At 39.6% G+C, this 24842-nt stretch overlaps 1 protein-coding gene across 1 annotated transcript in view; it reads right to left on the bottom strand.

The window, feature by feature from the left end:
• Positions 1 to 8969: 8969 nt before the first annotated feature.
• GRID2 (glutamate ionotropic receptor delta type subunit 2) overlaps positions 8970 to 24842 on the bottom strand; it is a 1632436-nt gene continuing 1616563 nt past the window's right edge. The window contains exon 16 of the mRNA XM_086406553.1: positions 8970 to 10032. Within this exon, the coding sequence (XP_086262679.1) occupies positions 9874 to 10032 (159 nt within the window). The 3' untranslated portion in view covers positions 8970 to 9873. The remainder of the gene's footprint in view (positions 10033 to 24842) is intronic.

Genomic DNA, 24842 nt, shown 5'->3' with positions numbered 1-24842 from the left:
ATACATTTGAATCAGTTCCAATGAGGTGGATGAAACTGGAGCCTATTATACAGAGTGAAGTAAGCCAGAAAGAAAAACACCAATACAGTATACTAACACATATATATGGAATTTAGAAAGATGCTAACAATAACCCTGTATGCGAGACAGCAAAAGAGACATAGATGTATAGAACAGTCTTTTGGACTCTGTGGGAGAGGGAGAGGGTGGGATGATTTGGGAGAATGGCATTGAAACATGTACAATATCATATATGAAATGAATCGCCAGTCCAGGTTTGATGCATGATACAGGATGCTTGGGGCTGGTGTACTGGGATGACCCAGAGGGATGGTACGGGGAGGGAGGTGAGAGGGGGGTTCAGGATGGGGAACACGTGTATACCCGTGGCAGATTCATGTTGATGTATGGCAAAACCAATATAATATTGTAATGTAATTAGCCTCCAATTAAAATAAATAAATTTATATTTAAAAAAATAAATAAAGCCACTTACTTAGGTTAAAAAAAAAAAAAATGGAATGCACTATTATTCATTCCAGGTGAGTGTGAACTGCTGCTTATCACCCTTCCTGCTAAATCCTCCGGATCAATAGCTGCATGATGAGTGCAACAGTTGCCAGGTGGCTGAGATGGGGCTCCCCCTCAGTTAGGTTCACAGTAGTCTATTATCATCTACTGTGATTCATCTGATTTTTGCAGGTGTCAGAGTGACCGATGAGATAGGGACATGGTGGAGACCTCTGCTCTTCCATCTGGTGGTGCACACCTCTGAGAGTGATACTCAATCTCCAAGTTTCCATCCAGTGTGTGGTATTTTTCTCATTTACTATCTAGGAGGGAGTGTACTTTCAGAGACTTTCACTTGGCCTTCAGAGCTGGCATTATAGCATCTTTAAACCTCTTCCTCTCTGACCTCTGTGCCTGTTGTCACATCCCCTTATTTGAGTCTGACTCCTGCCTCCTTCACCTCAAAGAACATTGTTATTAATCTGGGCACACCCAGATACTCCAGCATAATCTCCCCATCCTGAGATTCTTAGTTCAATCACATTGCAAGTCCCTTTTGCCAGGTGAGGTAATATATTCACAGGTTCCTGGAAATTAGGATGTGGGCACCTTGGGAGGGACCACTAATCATCCTAGCGCTGCTGCTACTAAGTCACGTCAGTCGTGTCTGACTCTATGCAACCCCATAGACGGCAGCCCACCAGGCTCCCCCGTCTCTGGGATTCTCCAGGCAAGAACACTGGAGTGGGTTGTCATTTCCTTCTCCAATGCATGAAAGTGAAAAGTGAAAGTGAAGTCATTCAGTCATGTCCGACTCAGCGACCCCATGGACTGAAGCCTACCAGGCTCCTCCATCCATGGGATTTTTCAGGCAAGAGTACTGGAGTGGGGTGCCATTGCCTTCTCCAGATCATCCTAGCGCACCATCCATCTATTGTGTCCCTGGAAATACTGTGGTCTGTCAGCTATTGCCACAGACCCCTGGGGGTCAGGGTCCCCGATTTTCATTCTGGCTTAACTTCCTGGTGTAGGAATTACACCCACCTTGACACTGACAGGTAAGTGGCACCACCTGGCCTCTGCTCTTCTGGAATCCTCTCTTTTTGTCAACTCCGATGAGCTTATTCCATGGCAGATTTCCTGAGTGTATATCCTAGCTAGAAAAGGACAGATTCACTGCATTTCTTAACAATGATACTATCCCCACATTGGCACTTCCTTTTTGTTTAAAACAAACAAATTGACTGTTTTGCTTATTCCAGGAGCTTCCTGCAGGACCCACCAGCTTCATAGCCTCATAGCTTCAATAGGAAGCATCAGCTGGCAGAGTGCACCCTAGACTGAGCTCCTCACCTCAGAACTCTCATTTTTCTTTGTTTACTCTAAATTATTACATCATGACCCTTCCCTAGCCCTAGTCAACCTCCACCCCTGTCCCAGCGTGGAAAGACCTGCCTTAAACCAGATTTCACAGTCTCAATAATTATTGTAGCCTTACTTATTCCCCTGTGTACTGTGTTGTCAACACATTCATTTTTGATTTAGTGAAGAGAGTTTCTTCTTTGGCTTCCCTGAGAAGCATGGTAGCTAATGAATTCTCTGGTCTTAAGCATTAAATCCATTCAAGTGTATCCCTCTTTTATAAGACTTTCCTCCCTTTCCTCAAACTGTGATGAAGCTGTTCTGGCATTTCCACCTTATTTACTGTAGGTCAACATTTCTTCCAAGTTTAAGAAATCCATCTCAGCATAATATTTGGACCTCTAGGATGTAAAATCCTGAGTGATGGAAATTCCCCTCAGTATTGCAGAACTTCTGGAGTAGTTCCTTTGCTTCCAAAATAAGAACAGTACTTCCCCAAGTGGGCCATGCTGAGACTTGACCCTAGCTTTATGCCTACAAACTATAAGAAAGGTGGAGCCAATTTTGATGAAGGCAAGTATTATCTGGTGAGTCATCTTACTCATGTGAGGTCTCTGAATGGTCCTCAGGCAAGGGGAGGTGACTGTTCTTGAGTGAAATAAAGGGTCACTTGAGGAGACCTAGATGGTTCAGCAGAACATAAAGGGTTCTATATGTCTGCTTTTCATCCTCAGTTTCTTACTTCTCTCTCAGGGTCTCAAGTTTAGCATTAGTCAGCTTGCCAGGGCTGTGTAGTAACAATACTCTGCAATTCGGCTACTCTTATAATATGGTCTAATTCTCAGCCTGTACCGGCATTAAATGTGGATATCAGAGTTTTCTGGATTTTGCATTGTGTCCTGAGGTGATGGCTGACTAACTTGAGCCCCCCATTTTCTTTCGGTGGTATATCTGTGGTACTTCACCCGACATATCTGCAGTCTTTTACTGCAATCACTGTTACCATATCTCTCAAATGGCAGAGATATTGCACAAGCTCAGTGTCTCCTCTTCTTCCTGCATCTGGTTCCAGTTCATCACAGATGAGACTGTTAGCAATAGTGACACTACAGCCTGCCAGGGGTCACCGCAACCCACTTATTGCTGACAATACACCCTTGGCTGCTATCTGGCCAGGAAGTGATCCACTTCTAGAAACCCATCTGAGGTTATGCTTCCTAGACCATTTCCAGTATGGATTATTTTAGTTTTGATTCTCCCAAAAGTTAGATCTTTAGACAAGAATTCACATTGCGGTAGGATGAGTGTTTGTTTTTAAATGATTTGTTAAATTATTCATAATCTATGTCTATGTTTTATGTATATGTGCTATATTTCTCAATTAATTCCTTAAATCTCCCCTTGTCCTATGTGACAGGATAAGTTGGAGATGAATTAAAAGTTAAATATAAAAATGGGAAATTATAAACATATCTAGAAAGTGATGCAAGTAAGTGTTTTACTGACATCAGGCTAAGTAAGCATTCTATGCATAAAATCACTGGAAGATTCAATAATTAATGAAATAATTTAAAATGTTAAATTAACAGTAATTTTAATAATAAAAGAGTTCCACAAACAATAGTACATAAAAACTGAAGGAACATTTTTCACATACAAAAAATCATAGAAGTTAAAAGTAAATGATAAATTGGAAAAAGTATTTGCAACAAGTTTTACACACAGTGAGTTAATAGACATAATATAAAAAGGAATTACTAAACTTGATAAGAAAATGTCTAGTTCCTGATAGAAAAACAGCCAAAAGATAAGAGCAGGTAGTTCATGAAGGAGTAGTAAAAATGATTCATAAAGATGAAAAACATATTCAACCAGGAAATGCAAGTTAGAACAATAAGAAAGTTCCAGTTAACTGTTTCAGATTGAACACACAGATACCTCCCTCAAACATCATTAATATAACAGAAAAAGGACACAAAATATATAAACCCATGGAACGAAGAGAATGGCTAAAGAGACAATAACAAATGAAAGATGTCAACTGGAAATAGATGGACCAGTGATCGTTGATTTAGCAGAACTGAGGAAGCCTATAACTTAGTCTGCAGGGAAAGCCAAGGAGAAGACTGATTCTGCCCTAGTCCCCACATGTGAAGTTGTTGGAGGCACCAGGTATCTGTAAAGGCAGGGTTGAAAGAGGAGACACAACCTACTGTGCTATTGGCGTGCAGGCAAGTCAGGGCATCTCGATGTTTCTGAGGCTCTTGTAACACCTCTTTTCATTCCAAATTGAGCTTCCCCCCAGTAGAGAAGTAAAGAGTAATGGACATTTCATTTACTTTTATGGATGCTTCCAAAATATTTTCATCAGTATGACTGTTACTGAGACAATTTTTGTGTCTGTTTTAAAGACAGTATCCCTGGATGCATTATGCACATGATCAGGTGGTAATAATGACACTCTTGGCACCATTTGAATATAAATTTCAGAAAGCCTCTTTACAGGGAAGTTTCTGAGTTACGATTCTGATAAGCAGTTTAATTTAGGAAAACATAGTAACAGTTCTCTGGGATACTTTGTGGAGAAGACAACTTTCTGGAATTTATTCAATGCGTATGTACTGAGCACTCTCTATGTGTGCAACAAAGCAACAAGGCACACAAACGTATGACTTGACTCTTGCTAAAATCTGCAGCGGCTTCTGGAGTCTCTTAGGTTGAAGATAAATTTCCTTAGTGTGGCATTTAAGACTCTGCATAGGTGGTTTGTATCCACCTCTAGGACTCTCCTTCCACCTTTCTTACCTTTGTTTTCAGAGCTCCAGTTCCTTGGACCTGTCTTCATTACATCAGTCACATTGGCTTTTAGTTCTCAGATGAACTTTGCTTTCTATGAAGCAATGAAGGATGCTAGCTGGTCTCTCTGCCTGATGTGTTCTATCTTCCCCATCTCTATCCCCCAAACTTCTTCTCATTGTTCTTATTTTAGCAAAAGCTTTTTACTTCTTCCTGTAAACCTTCTCAACTAGGTCAGTTTTCTTTGTTATACACACTCATTTTATCCTTTCCTTCAGGGAATTAATCCTTGGTAAGATTATTGGTTTGATATATTTTTCTCATCCTGGAGTGTGAACTCCATGATTTTGCTATGTGATGTCTATCACTTATCATAGTATCTAGAAGATGGATGGCTTTCAATCTACATAAATTGAAGGAAAGAATGTCTTCAAGGAGTTTAACTTTACTAGTTCCTTCAAAATACTGCTTAGTTGCTGCCAAATTTTGATCTAGTAAAAAAAATGCAGATTTTCAGTTTACAGAAATTTAGCTTTGTTGTGGTGAAGATGGGAAATTTGAGATTATAATTCCATTAGGGACTGCTGTGACAGAGATGGTACTACATCTTCCTGTTGTAATTTGTATATATTTTGTTTGAAATATATTTTATTTAAGTAAAGATCTGCTTGCTTATTTGGCTTGGTCATTCTAGAATATTGATAGTAATCATCAGTATCTGGTTCAGATACTAACAGGTAACTGTTAGCTTTGAAGAGTTCTTTATAAATTCTGGACTTTATAAAGACCATGAAAAGACTCCATAGAGAAGAACTGAACTGACACAAAAGACAAGAGCCAACTGCAATTTACTAGGCAGTCAATTTCAGTGTAAGTATATATACATCATCTTGGGAAGGACACACAGTGATGCTCCTCTGTAGTCACTTCCAGTCTCTCATGCTAGGGAGCTTGTGATCTCTCTAAGTACCATTCAGACTGTCTTCTTCATTCTTAACCTGATGGCTGCAATCCACTGACTTCCTTTATTTCCCACACGTATTCGTGTCTTACTAGGTCCAGTTAAAAAAATCAGCCCTTGTTGACAACAGGAGAGGGTTCTTAGTCTGCTTGCAAGTATTCAGAGTTCAGTGTTTAATTACAAAGCTTCCCCCAGCTCCCCACCATTGTGTGTACTGGCCGGGTTCCATCTACTGCTGGAACTTCTAATGTGATTTTCTGAAAAGCCTGGCATTCCTGCCAGCAATGGGGAGTGGCTGATCTCTGCATTCAGATACCTCTTTCTGCGAAACGCTGCCTACACTTTTCTTTTCTGTCCCGTGCATTGTATCTCACTCGGCAGTGTGTCTGCATCCTGATGCGGGGCAGTGAGAGAACTGAGTGCCTCTTACAGAGATACAGTTTGCAGATGAAGGTTAAACTGCAATGCTCCTTGTGTGTCATGAGTAAACATCCCCTCGGCTGTCCTCCCCTGGTGTTTGGCTTTAACTGTTTCCAGCTCACTAACGTGTAACCTATGAGGGGATAGCCTTTCCCTCTCACATAGCCTTGGACAGGCAAGGACAGACAAACTATTAAAGTCATTCATTTTTATTACCAATTTTAATCACCAAAGAAGGAATTAAAATTCAACCAGGGAAATTATTTAATGAGAAATTTTTATTGATAAAATAATTTATCAAAGATTTATGAAAAAACTAAAACTCTCCGAGAAAGCAAATTATTTCAACCAAGATGGTAAAAGGTATGTCTGCGGGTGAGGAAGGGTTTTCTATTTTGGGCTGGTTATGTAAGAGAGATCGGTGATACTCAGGATGTTACTTTTGAAAAAAACAAACCAAACAAAACTAGGATGTCATATTGCAACTCATAAGAAAGGCTACTGTAAGATAGACATGGCGCGGCTGTAGGTGACTCCATTTCCTGCCCAGTCGTATTTGTCCTGATACCAATTCCAACATCTTAATCTGCTTCTCAATTTGGATCAGTCTATTCTTCTTTCTCAGTTACCATGACCTGAAGATCATCTTGTTTCATATGCTTGGTCTGTCATTTCAGCAACAGCTTTTCTTCCTGGCATGGGCCTGCTCTCCTCTGGGTCCTCTGGCTCAGTGCCTCTGACCTTGGGTGGCTGGGACTCTGAGTCTCCCTGGCTCTCTTCCCATAGCAAGTGGTGACTGTAAACTATAAAACACTGTTTTAATTATCTTTGATTTTTTTTTAAGTCTTAAATTTTAATGTTACCGCCTAAAGAAAGGATTTGTGAATTTCTCAGTTCACTGAGTTGGCATATTAGATTCAGCTATTCTGACATATAGCTAGGAGAAGACTGTGAATTATTTTTCATCACATTTAAAAACATTTTGGAAATTGACACAATCAGTGTTTTCCCTAAAATTCCTCTTTCCTTGCCTTGAGAACCTGAGGAATGAGTTATAGTTGAAATTTCCTATTTCAGACTTAAGATCTTACTTCAGAGATTCTAGGATGCTAATTCTGTCTCATCTTTTGGTATATAATCATCATTCCCTTCACTCAAGAGATCTTTTATAGAAACTTTATGCTGTCCCTGGAGGTACATGCTAATATGTTCTTAGTTTAGGAGAAGTATATTTTATGTAGAAAGATGAAATCATTTTTTTTTTCCCTTAGAGGATGGCTGGGTATCAATGGCTCCATAGATACTTTATTTAGACTTCTACTCAGGACCAAAATAGAGTCAGTGTTTCAAACTGGGATAGACTACTTCACTGAGATTGGACTCCAATTAGATTAGTCAATCCAAAATCCATTTTGAATCACCAGAAACAGAAGGCCAGGCTAGGGCTTGGCCATGTGGGTAGGATAAGAAACAGGGGTGGGATTCCTCACTGGTGTGTGTGTGTGTGTGTGTGTGTGTGTGTGTGTGTGTGTGCATGTGTGTGTGTAAGGGGGATACATGAGACTTGTAAGCCAGTTTATCAGTTTATCACAGGTCTGTTAGACAGACAAGGAGTAAACAAGTCAAAATCAGAGAGATAAGAGCCAGGTTGGCCTTAAGGATAAAGTGTGCTTAAGGAAGGGATGTGTCACCAAATCTTTGCTATAAATGAATGTCTAGAATTTTCCCTTGCCAGCTCAACTATAATAGGTTGAGCAGTAAGGGGTTGCTTGTGTTTTGTTTAAGTGGGTCAGTGCCGCCTTGTAACAAAGTCTTCTCATTCTGTCTTAGGAGATAAGCTCTCCACTGGCCTGGCTGGTGATTCCTTTAGTAGCCAAAGCCCAAAGGACTCCCTGAATCATGGCTATCTGGTTAGTTCTCTGGGGCCAAGAGAGACTTCTCTACTATGGCCTTGGGGAAAGCCTTCCATCAAGAGTGCTGACTGGTGTCTAAGTCCAGTGGTGTGTTAATGGTGGAATGGCTATATGGCAATAGGGCCCTGGCTTTGGTCCTCTGAATTATATCCTTGTCATCTTGTGAGGCATCAAAATCCTTAGACTGAAGCCAAATATCCAGGAGGGCACACACTTCATCATCTTTGTACCATTCACTTGCATGAAGGTGGTAAGAAAACTTTTTCTGGTAAAGTATAATATTGTATTTGGTAGGGAGGAGGAAGAACCCATGGAAAATGGAGGTGATAAAAATAACAAAGTTACATACATTTTCACATACATTTTCACTTGATTCTCACAACAACCCTGTGAGGTAGGTATAGTACATGTTTCCAATTTTACTTTGCAAAGAAAGACACCAAAGACTAGAGAGTTTAAGTGATTTGTCCATAGTCATGGTAAGTGCCAGGACCCAGTCTCCAAGCCATGTCTTCCAACTTCATAGCTTGATTCCACCTATGAGCAGCTATGACCTGAGGGCTACCAGTTTGATGACAGAATGGGGAAGGCGCTTAGTAAGAGAGTACCGAACTTACTGAAAAGTCAGGTGGCTTAGAAACAATTCATTAGTAACCAGAATCCATATGATCACCCCTTGCAGGGGTTCCCCCGGGGACTGCTGCTTGTTGGCTTGAATTTTTTGGGTTGCTTTGGCATATTAGGAGACCATCTGAGGCAACCTGGGCAGCTAGGAGCTTCTTGGGTGGTCCAAGATCAGAGATGTGGGAATTCTCGTGGTCATCCCCATCCTGGTCTAGCACTCACCATTCTGTTTAATTGTCTGACTTCCCCATTAGAATGTAAAGTTCTGAGGGGCAAGCACTGTAACACAGTCACCACTGAACACTCAGAAGTCAATGTTGTTCTGGGCACATAACATATCATCATAAGAATTGTTTGAATTCACAGGGAATTAAGATGCTTCATGAGATGTTTCCATACTTTACTTGTAAGAGACTGGTTTGCCCAGAAGAGGTATTATAGATGAAAGCGGTGCTGGGTATAGGGAAAACTCAGTTATTTCGATGGTGGGTAGTACGCACAGGCACTGCTATTCCAGGGTGTCATCTCATGATCCAAATGATCTTTGTCTACAATGACAAATTTACTAGATGTGGATTCAGACTGGTAGCTCTACATTAGTCAGAAATCCATGCAGATGTAGGTTTTTGATGGGCACTAGGGGTAAAGGCAATGTCTCTTGTCATGGAGAAAGATGGTTCATTTTGGTAAATATGAAGATACTATTGTTTTAGTAATATGGAGAGAGCTCAGTGATAAAATTCTCCAAAGATATTTAATCACAATCACCAGTGGCTCAATAAAGTCTGGGAGAGGCCTCTGTCTTTTTTTCTGGTTCAGTTCTGCCAAGGCACATTCTCCTCAGTCCTCCATGTCGGTCTTCTTGACAATTTGGCCATCAGAAGTCCCAGGACCCACAGTTTACACCGTTTAACCTTGAACAGGTAGAAGCTGGAGGACAAAGCTGCTGTGGTCCAGACTTGGACCCCAGTGTGAGTGCTCCTGACGAGGACACATAGGCAAGAAGTCCACTGCATAGAAGCACCCCTCCAAGATGAGTGGGTCGGCTCCGGTAAGACCCCACGACCTGTGGCTAAAAGCAGTAGTCACCTTGTTGCTCTTCTATGAGTGGATTACAGCAAAAATTTGTGGATGTCACAAGCTGGTGAGTTCAACTTCCTTGAACTGAGTAAGAATTTTTAACTTAGGATATAATACATCAGCTCACCAGTTTAGGGCACTCAGGATCAAGTGGGTCCTGAAAACAATAGGTGGGAAAAAGGTCAGCAGCCCTGGTGCTGCTAGAGGTTATGGGTCATCTAGAGGTCCTCCCAGTTGTGATGACTGGTGCAGGCCATGACTGGATGCCTGGCTTCTCCAGGTGCTGGTGCCAAGCTTCAAACATGGTCTTAATGGCCAAGCATTCCTTCTTTCAGATGTTGTAGTTTCATTCTGCAGGGATGAAGCCTGTGGGAAATAAAGCATAAGAGCACATCAAGGTAGAGTTCAGATAAGGTCTGGCTTTCCATGGTCCTACCTCTAGGAATACTGCATTGGCTCCACTTTAAAGGTCCCTCGTAAGCAAAGTGGAGCTTAATGACAGCCATTGCAAAACTCACAGGACTCCAAGCACCCAAAGAAAGCAGAGCATATTGCCTGCTGGTTCCATAGAATCTGTTTCAGGAAGGGGCTTGGGGTTCACCCAGGATACATTGGGTGAACTAGATGAGGCCTTGGATATCTTCACCAGAAAATAAAGTCATCATCACCCTCAAAGAGAGTCAGTAGAGATTTCTACTGGTAGAAATCTTAACTGTCTCCTTAAATCTTGAATCTCTGATCTTGACTTTTAATTATAGTTATAATTTTACAGCATAAACTTTAAAACACTAATAATTAGTGATTAGTATGGGACTTCCCAGGTGGCACAGTGGTCAAGAGTCCTCCTGCCAATGCAGGAGGTACAAGAGACCCGGGTTCGATCCCTGAGTCAGGAAGATCCCCTGGAGTAGGAAATGGCAACCTGCTCCAGTATTCCTGCCTGAAAAACCCATAGACAGAGGAACCTGGCGGGCTATAGTCCATGGAGTCGCAAAGAATAGGAAATGACTAAGCACAATTAATGATAAATATATAAATCTTATTATAGTTGTAACCTTTAATCAATTTGATGTTGTTAAATGCATTTTAAACAACCCACTTAAATAGATGCTTTAAAGAAAAGAACTTCCCTTTTTCTTAAAATCCAAGGGTGTAGACCTCATAATTCAGCCTTTGAATAGCAGAATCATATAAATTTAGATCAACAGAAAGATCCTTGAATAAAGGCACAAATCAGGAAGCTTAACTCTGGGCAGCTTCAAGGGATCACTGTGATCTTTCCTGTATGTTCTTTTTAGAATTTGTGCCCCAATTTTTTGTTTATCAAAATCTTTGCTAATGTTATAGAATTTAGAGAAGAGTAAATGTTTCTAAAAATTATTAGTGAATTGTTAGCACTTACCAGTTAATTGAGTTAAATAACCAGTTATTTCAGCAATTCACATGGTTTGACTAAGCTTAAAATAGAAATCAGCTCCAAAGACTTTTGAAGACTTTTCCCAAAGTAAGCTCAGTGAACACTAATTCCAAGAAATGGGTTTTGTCATTAAGTAGATTTGGGGTACACTGAATAATTTCTACCTCTTTCGAAGACTTGAGTAGACTCATTTTACAGACTCTAGGAAGTCTTGTAGTAAATAATCTTATTCAATGATGTTTAATTCAGTATATCACCAATACTTCTAAGTTTTTGAGCAATTTTTATTAGCATTTTTTTTTTTTTTTTTCCGGCTTCAACCGCGCGCCGCGCGCCCCGCACGCTCGCGCCTGCGCACCGCGCCGCCCGGGGGCCCCTCAGCGCCCCTTTTATTAGCATTTTATAGAACTTGTAGAACAAAGCAATTGTTCCATTTGCTATATGGAACAAATTTTAGTGAATTCTGGACTAGAAAGTAATGTAAAAAATACTTATTTTTAAAATCGACACTTTCCCCATTAAAAATAAATTAATTACTAATTATCTGTTACTACAATTGTTTTAAAATCAAGTTGGCTTCTTTGGAAAACAGGAAATAAACTTGCTTAAAACATGAATTCTGCCCTTAACAGGCTCAGAATCTGATTAGAGATCAGTCTATGATACACAAAACAATATCAAACACCAGAAAAATCCACAGAACCAAGTACTAAGTTAAGTAATGCAGATTAATAGGTGTAATCGTTCTAGGGATGAAGATGAAGTATTAGAGTAATGAAGGAAAAAACCATGGAGGAGGTGAGACTGGTTTTGTGGTGGTGATAGCTAGAATTTTGACAGGTCAACAGCAATTTTACTTAAGGGCAAAAATACACAAACTTTGAAGGCCCTGTGGCTCCTGGAAGCATGAAATAGTGTGACCAACAATACTTGTTACACTGCAGTCATTTAATTTTAATATATCTTGAGGCCTTCCTGCTCAAAGACAGAATGTTGGACAGCAGTATAATTTTAAAAAAAAAATGTCTCCTATACTTTCAGAGTTCTTACCTGGTGTATTTTAATAAGCTGCTTAATTATCTATTATCTGTGATAAATCTAATTGATGACAGGGAGAATATATTATTTATTTGCATATCTTTGGAAACCAGTTATCGTTGTATCCCTGATGTCTGGTCCATGGTAGGCCTGCAGTGAATATTTTTTGACTATGTGAGGAAATCAATGAAAAAATTATACAATAGAAAATAGGGAGGGATTCTATGTGTACATAAAGACTGTTTCACTATGTAGTACAGCAGAAACTAACAATATTGTAAAGCAATGATACTCCAATTAAAAAATTTTTAAAAAGAATATAAAAAACCCCTCTAGATATTATATCAGGAAATACTGGGTAGAATTAGAATGTGTAGGCTATTGCAAACCAGGCAGAGGAGTGGGGAAGAAGGAATCAATAAAGATTTTTAACAGTGGTGGACAGAAAGCATTGTTTGTGCAAAATCATACTATTAGTGATGTACAGGGTGGACTGAAGTAAAACTAGGTCAGGGGATCAACTGAAATTATTGTTAAAGCAATCTAGTTACAAAGAAGTAAGGTTCTGAGACCAAGGCTCTAAGAATGGAAGAGAAAAGGGCACAGTGTTGAGTGGATGGATCTCTGATGCTGACTGATAAGAAAGATCAAGAAGCACGAGTGAAAGATGTTTTTTTAAAGTATAATAATAGCTAAAGCTTATTTATTAAGGGTTATGCTGGGCACTTTGGTTTAGTCTCTGGTTCAATCCCATTTGTTCCCTACAACAATCCTGAGATAAGAACTATTATTGTCTCTGTTTTCCTGATAAGAAAATGGGTTAGACAGGTTCAGAAATTTGTTCAAAGTTACACTGTTAGTAAGTAGCATCCCACCTCCGAGCCTGTGTTCTCAGCCCTGGTCATCTCTGGAGAAGAGATGGATGTTTATTGTTTTCACAGAAACATTTGAAGAAGAGATGGGTTTTAGATATTTGACTTTTGAGATGATTGTGAGATATATTATCAGAAAAGACAACATTCTATTTCCTGCAGCTTGGACCTTGATTTAGTAAATGGTCGACCTTTCAAATGGTTTATTAATGTGTTGTTTGAACTGAACCCTTGTCAGTTCTGTGGAGAAGGACGCCCCCTGTGAGGACAGAATAATGCCTTAGGAAGCCAGGAGATGCCTAGAGAGGGCCCCCCTAAGACACTGGCCTGGACTTGTGACCTGAAGGCAAGTCACTGTCTGCTAAGAGGGCCATCGCATCCAGGGGCGTCACGGTGGACCAGCCTGAGCTTCAGCTTGCAAAGCCTGCAATTAAAGGTCAATTGTTTGAACTGTAGGATTCTGAGGGCCACGCTGAGGCTGTGCAGTGCTTTTCTTTCTTTTCACTTTGACCAACTCACTGAAGCTCTAATGACTATTTGCCTTGGAGATATCACACACAATCCCTGGTGTAGAGTTTTATGTTGTTGTGGTTTTTAATCTTCAGGAAAGTGTCCATTCCACAGTTGCATTTACACTTTGCTGTGGTTTAAATGCCAACCGCAAACAAGGTATGCAAAACCAAAATTCAACCACATAAAATCAGAGGGTAAATTTGAGTGGTGTATTTGAGATAAGGCTGATTTTTAAAGGTAGAAAAAAAATTGGATCAAGACTATCAACTTTCAGAATTGTAACTCCTGTTTGATTTTTCGTTAAAACTTCTATTTTCCTCTCTCTTGCTCGAGCTCTATCTCAAGACAGTCTTTCTGGGTAATTTATTGTTGACAGGAGAGTGGAATCGTATTATTTTATTTTGATATTACTGGTGCATTGGAGAAGCACACAATTGCCTCAAACTCCAAGCTGTTTGAAATTTTGAATGATTTTATTTTCTTAAGAAAATGGGGGCAGGGGTACACTGATGGCTGCCCTGGGGGACGTCGTCCTGGATGGTTACCTGTACCCGGCGTGCGCTCTCTACTCGTACCGGTGCCTCTACCCGGCCGCCGCCGCCAAGGGAAAAAGCGGGGCGGACGAGGGTGGAAAAATTTAAAAAAAAAAAAAAAAAAGAAAATGGGGGAAAACTGAAACAGAGAAGGCATCTATGAATGAACTGAAAAAGCCACTGAAGTTCTGGCTGCACACTCTGCTACATGTAAACAGGGCTTGGGGACTCTACCCTTTCAACCAGACTGCTGGCTGACTGAAAGCTTTTGTTCAAGTAAGGCCATGTGGGAGCCATGCTTGGCATTGCCCACTAAGCAAACCTGACACCTACATGTGCTTATGACCTTTTGAAACATCTTTTAAAAAAAGTTTAGTTTTTATATTGAATATCAATTAACAAAAGAAACACATAATAATTATTACACTATAATGATAGCATACAAGTCATCTAGAACCACTCAAGTAAAAGAGAAATGAGAAAGTCTCAGGTAACCACAAAATAAAATATCATAATATCGATAGACACACACTACTATTCAATTGATTTGTATTAGGAAGCTAACATTAGCATGTTAGATTATAACTTCTTATGCATCAGAAACAGTCTTGAGCCTACTGTTTATAATAGTCATTCTTGACAAAAAAAACTCATACTGAAGTTCTAAATGTGCCCCTGATGTAATATTTCTAAATCTTGCTAATAAGAAAAGTCTTTTTGATAGTACTTTCTCTCCCTCTCTCTCTCTTTTTGAAGTTTATCTCTTCCCATTCAGTGTTAATTTACTTACCTCTGAACCAGCAAAATTTAAATGACGTTCCGTTGCAGGACTAAGTGTTGTCAGACCTGACATTACACTTTCTATCTATAGAAAATTTGTGCAAACATTTAAGATCACGATTCCAGTGGGATAGTAAAATTTGTCGGAACGATTTATTAATTGGAAATACTTCTGAAGAACACAGAGTCAGAATTTAGGGACATTTCAAAGTTGGAATTAGCATAGGCTCAGAAAATATTTCTTTTATTTCCTTCCTTTTTCAGACCATTTACATTTTAATTGTTTTTTATTTATCATAGAGAATCTATCTTGTTGCAGAGATTTAACCAAGAGTTTTGACCCTGAAATATTAAACATGTACAAAATATTCCAAGTAGGAATGGAAAATCTCATATGCTTTATGATAACAAGTAGAGAAGGTATACAGTATAAATACTGCAGCAAAGATGTTAAAGCAATGCACAATTAGAAGATTTCCATGAAAGCATTATAGATTAGTTAAGTGAAAACCATGCTAAATTTATTTCTTCAGGACTTTATTAATTTGTGTTTTTAAGTGTTTTCAAAAAAATTCTTGTGGGGTAACAGTGATACTTCATGAAATCTGTTCCTTTTTATGTATAATACACAGTACACACACGCACACGCACACACACACACACACACACACACACACACACAGAGTCAAAGTCAATGGCAGTGGGTGGTTTATGTCAGGGCTGGTTTTGACGCCCCTCTCCCGGAATAAGATAAATGTAAGTGATGAAGAGCTCCTGGGGCTGGTTGAACTCATTTTGTATTCAACACTCTGCCTGGCCCCTTTCTCATCTCTTTCTTGCTCTCTTTGTATGTTCAAGCCTACTTGAGTTTCTTTTTTCTTTTGTAGAACTTTGTTCTTTTGATGTGTTTCAGGGCACGCCCTGTGGCAAAGAGAACTTCCCAGGAATCGGAAACATCAGCACAGAGGTCTGAAACAGTCACTGTGTAATAGAAAGATTCGGGCCCAGAAGCTAGGTTTTCTCTCTCCAAAACAGCACCAGAATACATCAGAACACGAACATCCAATACAGCCTACACAGGCGATTGTATTAAAGGAACACATACAATGAAATTTAAATGCCAACTAGGCATTTGGTGAGATTTTTAACCTGGATTGAGCCCATGAGAGTAATTTAACTTGAAATGTGTCTATATGCATTTGCACATTTGTTCATTTAACCAAATTCCTGCTATGATTATAAATTATCTTGTTTCACTGCTGTTATGGCATCAATGTATCTGATTTTTTTCCATGGCACATGGTCCTGTTATAAAATGATGTGAGAAAGTGCAGTGCTTTAACTTCCTATTTATTTAAGAAGTTGAGAGAAACGCTGCTGTAAGTATTGTAAAACTGGTTAGAAGGCACCATCTCTATTAGTAACAGAAAGTCTAGATAGAAGAAGTTAATTATTTTATATGCTATATCAGTATTTCTATTTTCATAGATTAAAATGATTTAAATGAATTGTGTTATGTTTTATTTAAAATATCTCTGTTTACTCACATATTATACTTTATGTGGCAAATCTTTCAGGACTATGTCACTGAATTAGAACTTGGAACTGAAAATAAAAAAAAACAAAAAAGAAAATAAGGAAAAACAGTGCAGTTTAAATTTACACAAACACCAACTTATCAACTTAAGACCTTCAAATAATAGTCAAATTCAAATTTACTCAAGTCTCTAAAAGAAGCCTTTTATTTATAAAATCAAAACTGTTGGAAAAGCAAACATCTATAAAATTGGTAGTTTATTGATTTAGAAAACCAATCTACATTAATTAGGTGTGTTGTTTACTTCTGTTTAAAGGAATTCATTCGCCTACTGAAAAACAGAATGCTACTAACTGAATAATAAAAATCTGACCAGGAAACAGTTGATTATTTTCAACTAAGTTAGATTCAGTTTAATAAATGTATTGAACATTGTTTATGTGTGTGCTAATGACATTATCTATTGATTTCTAGGAAAATAATTAGTGGTATCACTGAATTCATTCAGCATTTTCCAACATATTTTATGCTTAAACGGCAAAAATCAACCAACTAATTGCCACAATTTCTTTTAACTTTGGTCTTTATATCCTTTAAAGAAAGAGAGGAAGTGAGTTATGAAATGATTTAGTTATTCTTATATTAATAAAATGCAAACTTTTAACAATAATATGGGAGGATAATTTTAACAAATTGGGAATACTATAAAATAACTTCTATAACCACAGTATCTCTCGAGTGTTTTCCACATGTATCTGGGTTACTATTTGTAAATATTTGTATAAATATCTATAAATAACATATACATTTTTTGATAATAGTACATACTGGAGACTCACAAAACATGTTTAAATGCTACCGGTTTAAGGGGGCTGTTTTATTTAAACCAAAACCAAATCTTAAATACAATACAAAAGTACATAGAAGATTGCAAAAGAAGGACTTTTATCTTTCTGATGCACATATACTAATCCTGCACCTTTACTTATTGTTGCATAGCATTTCTAGAAACCGGATGCTTCCAAAGTATTTGATCCTAACTTTGATAAGATACACAGATGCATAATGGCCATAGCAACACTTTCCAGCTTTGCGGCAGTGACTGCATGTGAAGGGCCATGCAATGTCCTCCTCCAGTTTATAAAGGTCAGGGGAAGCCACAGGTTTTGAAGGAGCAGCACACAGCAGCCCCAATTTACGCAGGATCTCTGCTTCGGCGCAGCACATCAGCTGTCACATCACGTATTTTAATGGTGCTAGAAATCCTGTTTTTGCATAGTTGCAGTTGTTTTCTGCCTCTCCTGCTTTTCTGCAGAGGTGGTATCTTTGACCTATAAGTAGAAGTCTGGTATGCCAGGCACGTGACTCATGCGTACTGTGTATTAACCCCAAACCAGGAAATACAAGTGCTTTTTATTTTTAAAAATATGCAAAATGTAAGAGAAATTGAGCCTTTTCAGATGGACTGATGGGTTCCAGCCTTAGCAATGTTTCTGTTTATTTGACGGGTGACTAAAATAAGATTTCCTTAGTGTCTCACTGAACATTTTTCCAGCCATGTTTATAGAATCCACTTGGGAAAACAGACACCTGTGAATTTTTCTTTTGAAACAAAAGCAAGACATAGCAACTGATTAGAAATTAGTTGACTGAATTCAATCGGATTTTAAATTAAACTTTTAATTACAATAAAGAGTTAAAGGGTATACTGGAGACACCACACCTACCCAAATCATACTGATTAGTTACTTTTATTGATTAAGGTTACCAGATAACCATATCATCTCTATTTTACTACTAGAATTGTGAAATGATTCATTTTTTAAAAATTTTAGTTATTAGGTAGCTTCCAAATATTTATGTATTTAAAATAAGTAGTTACTTGGCTTGATTGACTATTTTCTACTCTTTTGTTTCTATTCTACCTCCCACCCCAAGTCTATGTGGATATTATCTAAATATTTTTCTAAAAGAACAATGGGCTGATGTTCTGTACAGTTTCCCCTTGGGCTCACTACCATTTTTTTTAGAGATGTTAAGGATCATCAATCAATATTCCAAACCTCTTATTTTAGAAAGGAGGCGGTCTTGGGGAGTTTACATGAGTTTCATCACTCCAATACAGTGCCACAGTAGGGCTTAATGAAGATGAAGGGCTGATGTAGAGTCCACATAAATACAGTACCACAGTACTTAAGACGTTGTATTGCAACGATTCATTTAGAATAATAAACTTTTAATCACCTCATAGACACAGCGACACTATGAGACAGGAATCTCAGTAGATCCTAATGATTGTATAAACTATTTAACGGGTGAAATAACAGAGTCTAAGGATCATCAAATGGTTTGGCCAAGATCCAACAGCTAAGCAGTGGAAGAAATGAGATCTAAACTCCTCTTATTTTCTGACTTCTGAGCTTGGTGAGTAATCACTGTGCCATTGCCTATAACCTGTTTTTCTTTGTTGTTCTTTTTTCCTCTCTCAGGTAAAAATCAGGAGCTGTTGTTGTTAATTTTCATAAGTCCAGGATGCTTGGATGATAAAAGAGTGTTCAGTGAATGACTGCTGCAGGAATAAACCCAGGATCCAGCTACAGGTCCAGCTGTCTCTTCTACACTTCAGCTCATTTAGAGTGCTGGTGGGATTTGAGTAGACAGAGGAAGTAGACAGAGGAAGACTGAACTCTCTAAGGTATAGAAATACTTCAAACCACTTTAACAGAATTTATTCTACATTGTCAATAAGAGCAATTCTGCTTCTTGAATGTGGCTTAATGAGGACAGAATTTGCTGGCAGTTTCCTGATGCAAGTGATGTCTAAGTACTCCATATGGTCCATATAGCATATGGTCCATACATGATTTAAACTTGACCTGGGGAGCCCAGGGGCTTCCCAGGTGGTGCTAGTGGTAAAGAACCCACCTGCCAATGCAGGAGACGTTAGAGACATGGGTTCCATCCCTGGGTCAGGAAGATCCCCTGGAGAAGGAAATGGCAGCCCCCTCCAGTACTCCCGCCTGGAGAATCCCATGGACAGAGGAGCGGTGGGCTACAGTCCATGGGGTCCCAAAGAGTCAGACATGACTGAAGCGACTTAGCAGCATTCTTGTGGGGTCCAATCAGTCAGTCCTGAGGCTCTCCCCCACCTCCCACCTGCTCTCCAACTGAGTTTGCACCCTGGTCCTGGGTCTGCAAGCACAGCCACTGGGTCTAGGTGGTTCCTCTAGCCATGGATCCACACTGGTTTTCTAACAAGATGTCTCAGGCTGAGGGCAGGGGCCCTGTCATGTCCAAAAGCTCTGCTGTTTCTGTACTTGCCTTAGAAGAAGGGTTATTTGGAAAGACTGTGGTCCCACATGATGGAGCCTCTGCTCAGAGCCTCTTTCACTGATGGCTCCCTCACCTCAACCCATCTCTTCTCCCTTTTTGTATTCTGGGGAAATTTTTGGCCCCTTTCCTTCTTAATGCTCTCAGAGTAACTCCCTGGTATCTCTGCCTCTCCAGACCTCTTAACATTATCTCTCGGATAACTTTAAGTTTGTACCAAAAGCAGAAAAAGCACCTGCTCTCCAGTTTGCAAAGAAATATAAAGGGCTTGGCACTGAGCTTGGAGTCAGGAGGAAGGGAAAATTGCAGAAAGTAGAACACAGATTGGTATTTCCAAAGTATCTTACCACAGTGCTTTTTGAAATAGTGAATAAATATTTTTGATGCATTACCGCTATTGTAAAATTATAATTGCTAGCGTGTAGGGGACTTTCTTTGCATCTCTCCAAGAGCAAATCACCTTGGAATCTTCCCACCTATAGCTACTGAGACATTTTTCTGCAGGGCTTCTAGGAAAGGCAGCTCACAGCTCGGTTGTATCACAGGTTCTCTGACTTGGATGAACTCTTTACATTAGAGCTTCTAGAAAGAGATGTTTTGCTTAAAACTGTGCATTGGAAGTAAGAAACTGTTTTTGTTATAAAAATCTCAAAAAAATAGTATGTCCTTTGACATAAAAGTGGAATTATAACAATATAATAATAATTCATTGAATTTGAATGGCAACACGTACCCTTTAAAAAAATTGTGGCATAATTACTTCTAATGTGGTATTTATTAGTTTTTGCTATACAAGGAAGTGAACCAGCGGTATGTGTACATATATCCTCTCCCTTTGGAGCCTCCCTTCCACACACCCCCCCAGCCCACCCATTTAGGTCATCACACAGCACTGAGCTGAGCTTCCTGTGTTATATGCAGTACCCACTTGATTTTACGCACAGTAGTGTATATATGTAAATGCTACTCTCTCAATTCATCTCACCCTCCCTTCTCTCCCTCCATCCCTCCGTGTCCACTTGTCCATTGTTTACATCTGCATCTCTACTCCTGCCCTGCAAATGGGTTCACCTGTATCGTTTTTCTAGATTCCACATATATGCATCACATAGAGGACACAAGATTGCTGGGAGAAATAGCAGTAACCTCAGATATACAGATGATACCACTTTAATGGCAGAAAGTGAAGAGGAACTAAAGAGACTCTTGATGAAGAAGGTAAAAGAGGAGAGTGAAAAAGTTGGCTTAAAATTCAACATTCAAAAACCAAAGATCATGGCATCCAGTCCTGTCACTTCATGGCAAACAGATGGGGAAAACAGAGAAGGCAATGGCACTCCGATCCAGTACTCTTGCCTGGGAAATCCCATGGACGGAGGAGCCTGGTAGGCTGCAGTCCATGAGGTCACTAAGAGTCAGACACGCCTGAGAGACTTCACTTTCACTTTTCACTTTCATGCATTGGAGAAGGAAATGGCAACCCACTCCAGTGTTCTTGCCTGGAGAATCCCAGGGACGGGGGAGCCTGGTGGGCTGCCGTCTATGGGGTCGCAGAGAGTCGGATACAACTGAAGTGACTTAGCAGTAGCAGCAGCAGATGGGGAAACAGTGGACACAGCGCCAGATTTCATTTTCTTGGGCTCCAAAATCAATGCGGATGGTAACTGCAGCCATGAAATTAAAAGGCACTTGCTCATTGGAAGAGCAGGACAAACCTAGGCAGCATATTAAAAAGCAGAGACATCACTTTGCTGACAAAGGTCTGTATAATCAAAGCTATGGTTTTTCAGTAGTCATATATGGATGTGAGAGTTGGACCATAAAGAAGGTTGAGCGCCAAAGAATTGCTTTTGAACTATGGAGCTGGAGAAGACTCTTGAGAGTCTCTTGGATTGCAAGGAGATCAGACCAGTCAATCCTAAAGGAAATCCACTCTGAATATTTATTGGAAGGACTGGTGCTGAAGCTGAAGCTCCAATACTTCAGCCACCTGATGTGAAGAACTGACTCCTTAGGAAAGACCCCAATGCTGGGAAAGATTGATGACAAGAGGAGAAGGGGGCAACAGAGGATGAGATGGTTGGATGGCATCACTGACTCAATGGATGTGAGTCTGAACAAAGTCCAGGAGATAGTGAAGGACAGGGAAGCCTGGCGTGCTGCAGTCCATGGGGTCACAAAGAGCAGGACACGACTTAGCGACTGAACAACGACAGCAAGGGATACAATACCTTTTTCAAGTGGATGCTGTTGAAGCCTCCTTCGTTGCCTACAAGTCTCAGATCAAACGTTACTGCCCAGGGAGGGCTTTTCTGACCACTCTATCTAAATAGGTTCCTCCCTTCTCTATCCTTGACTTTATGTCCTTCAAAACTCTTTCACTACCTGTATTTAGCTGTGTGACCAGCAGAATTCTAAGATGGCCTTCACAGTCCCCACATGCGGCTCTGAGTTCCGTGTATTCCTCCTCCTGCATGTAGGCGGGACCTGTGACTGTGACGGATGGGCTGTCCCTCCTGTGAGTCCTGGCCAGTTAACTAGAGGTAATCAAACGTCAGGTGACCTGGTGAGGGCTGACCTAATCAGGTGAGCCCTTAAAAGGGACTGGGTGCCTCCAGAAGTCAGAGGGAACCCATAAGAGTGGCCAAGTGGAAAGGAACTGGGGCAGCAAGAACTGATTCTCCGAACAAGTGAACTTAGGAGGGAACCCTGGCTCCGGAAAGGAGTGCCGCTCAGTCCGCAGCTTTATTCCAGCTTCGGGAGACACCGAGCAAACTCAAACACACTCCTTTAAGGCTTTTCCCAGGCAGATGTTTTCACGTTACTTAGTTTCACGTTACTGAAACTAAGCTTATAAAGGTGAAACAATCCATATATGATTTCACGTGAACTCCTGCTATTAATATTTGAGACTTGCAGGGGAAGACACCATACTCCTATTCCTATGTAAATCATATTATTTTCATATCTCAAAGTTAATAATATCTACAGAGGTCGAGAAGAAGTCTGTACCTACTCACCTGGTTATTAGAAAGATAATAAAAATATTAAAGAAATGTAATAATTTTAATTAAAAAATTATATCAAGCACTAAAGGTAAATTTGAAATATTATGTTATTGTGGATTTATTGATACTTATTTAAATAAGTGTCAAGTTTAAGTTTAAATTACAGCAGGAAATCCTTTAGCAAAAATCCTCGTGCTGCTAGCTTTAAGTTTCTGTCTTCTCATCATTTTTCACATAATGGAAACCTGTAATTAAAGTGGAAATTAAATAATATATGGTTTCCTTTTGAAAAGTGTTATATGTATTATATACACATATAAATCATTTGGCCATAGTACAATTTCCCTAAAACATTTTTCTTAAAAAAAGTCTCTTGGTTTTGAAGTTTTTCATCTGTTACAGACATGCTACCATATACTAAGGTAGTACTGTATTATGAAAAGAAAAAAGTTATTTTCATGATACTGTTCAAAATGTCTAGGATTAAATGTATCATAACTATTTATGATTCTGCTCATTATAATCTCAACTATTTCTCTCCATATCAAAACTGTCTTATATGAAAAATATGTCACTGATATTTTAAATTCAATGAATTCTGATCTACTGGGTCATTAGAATCTTTTCTAAAGTAAATAAGATTGTAATAATAGTGGAATATTTTATGAGAGTACTTAAAGATGATGAACCAGGAACCATGGAAATTATTAGGTCTTCTTGTCCACCTCTCACAATCTTTTCCTACTGAAATTTTCTCCCAAGTTGTGCTGCAGTCCATGGGGTTGTGAAGATTCGGACAGGACAGAGCGACTGAACTGACTTCCATTTTCAAAGAATATCCTAGTAGAACAACAGATGCTGGGAGTTGTAAGGAAAGGAGGGGGATGGGGAGAAAAAATAAAAGAAGAAACAGGCCAAGCACAATTTAAATGCTGAGGGAGTGTGCCACGTTACTTAATTTGAGCTGCACGATGCAAAACAAAACAAAAATTATCCGCAAGTTGGCAGAGCCTGCCAAAAGTAAAAGGCAAGGAAGAAACCGTGTTAGCGAGCAACACACTTAAGACATGCTTGTCGAGGTGCTTTGAAGAAAGTGAGCTGCACGACCCCCATCCTCAAGCATAAATAAACTCCAAACAGACTCATTTGCCACGAAGGGTGAATTGTGGAGGTGCGTGGCGCCTGGGTCTCTGCCTCTCCATGGCTCCTGTCCCCAAGTCGTTCTGGTGGGTTTTTGTGTCCCAAAGTTGTCCCTATGCAAACAACAGGTTGAATATTGTAGGTGTGGGTTATTAAAGTGTCCCTGGGACAATGGCAGTCTGTGTCCCATTTGTAACGCTTGGATTAATCTTTGGAAAGTGCACACAAAATGTGACATGATGTTGGCTTCCAACATTATTCAGTCTGCATAGCAGCAAATCCTGCCCTGTCTCCCTGGAAATAAAACTCCGCAGACGTATCACTGCCATGTAAAAAGGAACCCAACGTTCAGGCTTGAGGTTAGGGACACCCTGATAGAATTTCTGTTAGGGGTTTGATTTTATAGTTTGGAGAGGCATTTATGAGGGAAACAAGTTATAGTCTATCGTCTCATTCTCTAAAGAAAATCTGCAATCAGGTAAATTATTATTTTTCTGTAGATGGGAAAAATCAGAAAGCCTTTCTCTTTTAAAGAGAATTCCACATTAGTGTAGAATGAGAACCCAGAACTGGTCCCTGACAAAAGGCAGGATTCTTGGTATTTCCCCTTTTCCCAACTCCTTTTCCCCTTTTGATCTGAAAGGCTCTGGGGGAGAGCCAAGATGAGAAACCTGGGTGAGGAAAGTGTGCCGAGCAGAGGTGGGGTTCATCATATCTGCCTGCCTTTTTCCTGCATCCTTCGAGTTTCTGAGGCTTTGAGGTTCAGCCCCATCTCATTGTTCCATCAGAAAATTCTTTTTTGAATTGTATGTCCTGTTCACAAAACTACTCAGTAGCATTATGGAATTTGGAAAGATGTCTCTCAAATCATTTGTTTTTAAGGGCACCTCAATGTTATGATTTCAGAAGATGATGAGAACTAGGATAGTAGAAATAGAAAAGGCGCGTTAAATTACAGACAAGCATCAATAAGTGGTTGAAATTTCCATAGAACCAAGTTGGAGTATA

The sequence above is a fragment of the Bos grunniens genome, chromosome 6 (assembly GCF_055505025.1).
Source record: "Bos grunniens cultivar Pamir isolate PY7600 chromosome 6, Bosgru_T2T1.0, whole genome shotgun sequence".
Lineage (NCBI taxonomy): Eukaryota > Metazoa > Chordata > Mammalia > Artiodactyla > Bovidae > Bos > Bos grunniens.
Note: the sequence above shows the minus strand (reverse complement) of the source record. Positions and strands in the feature narration are given on the sequence as shown.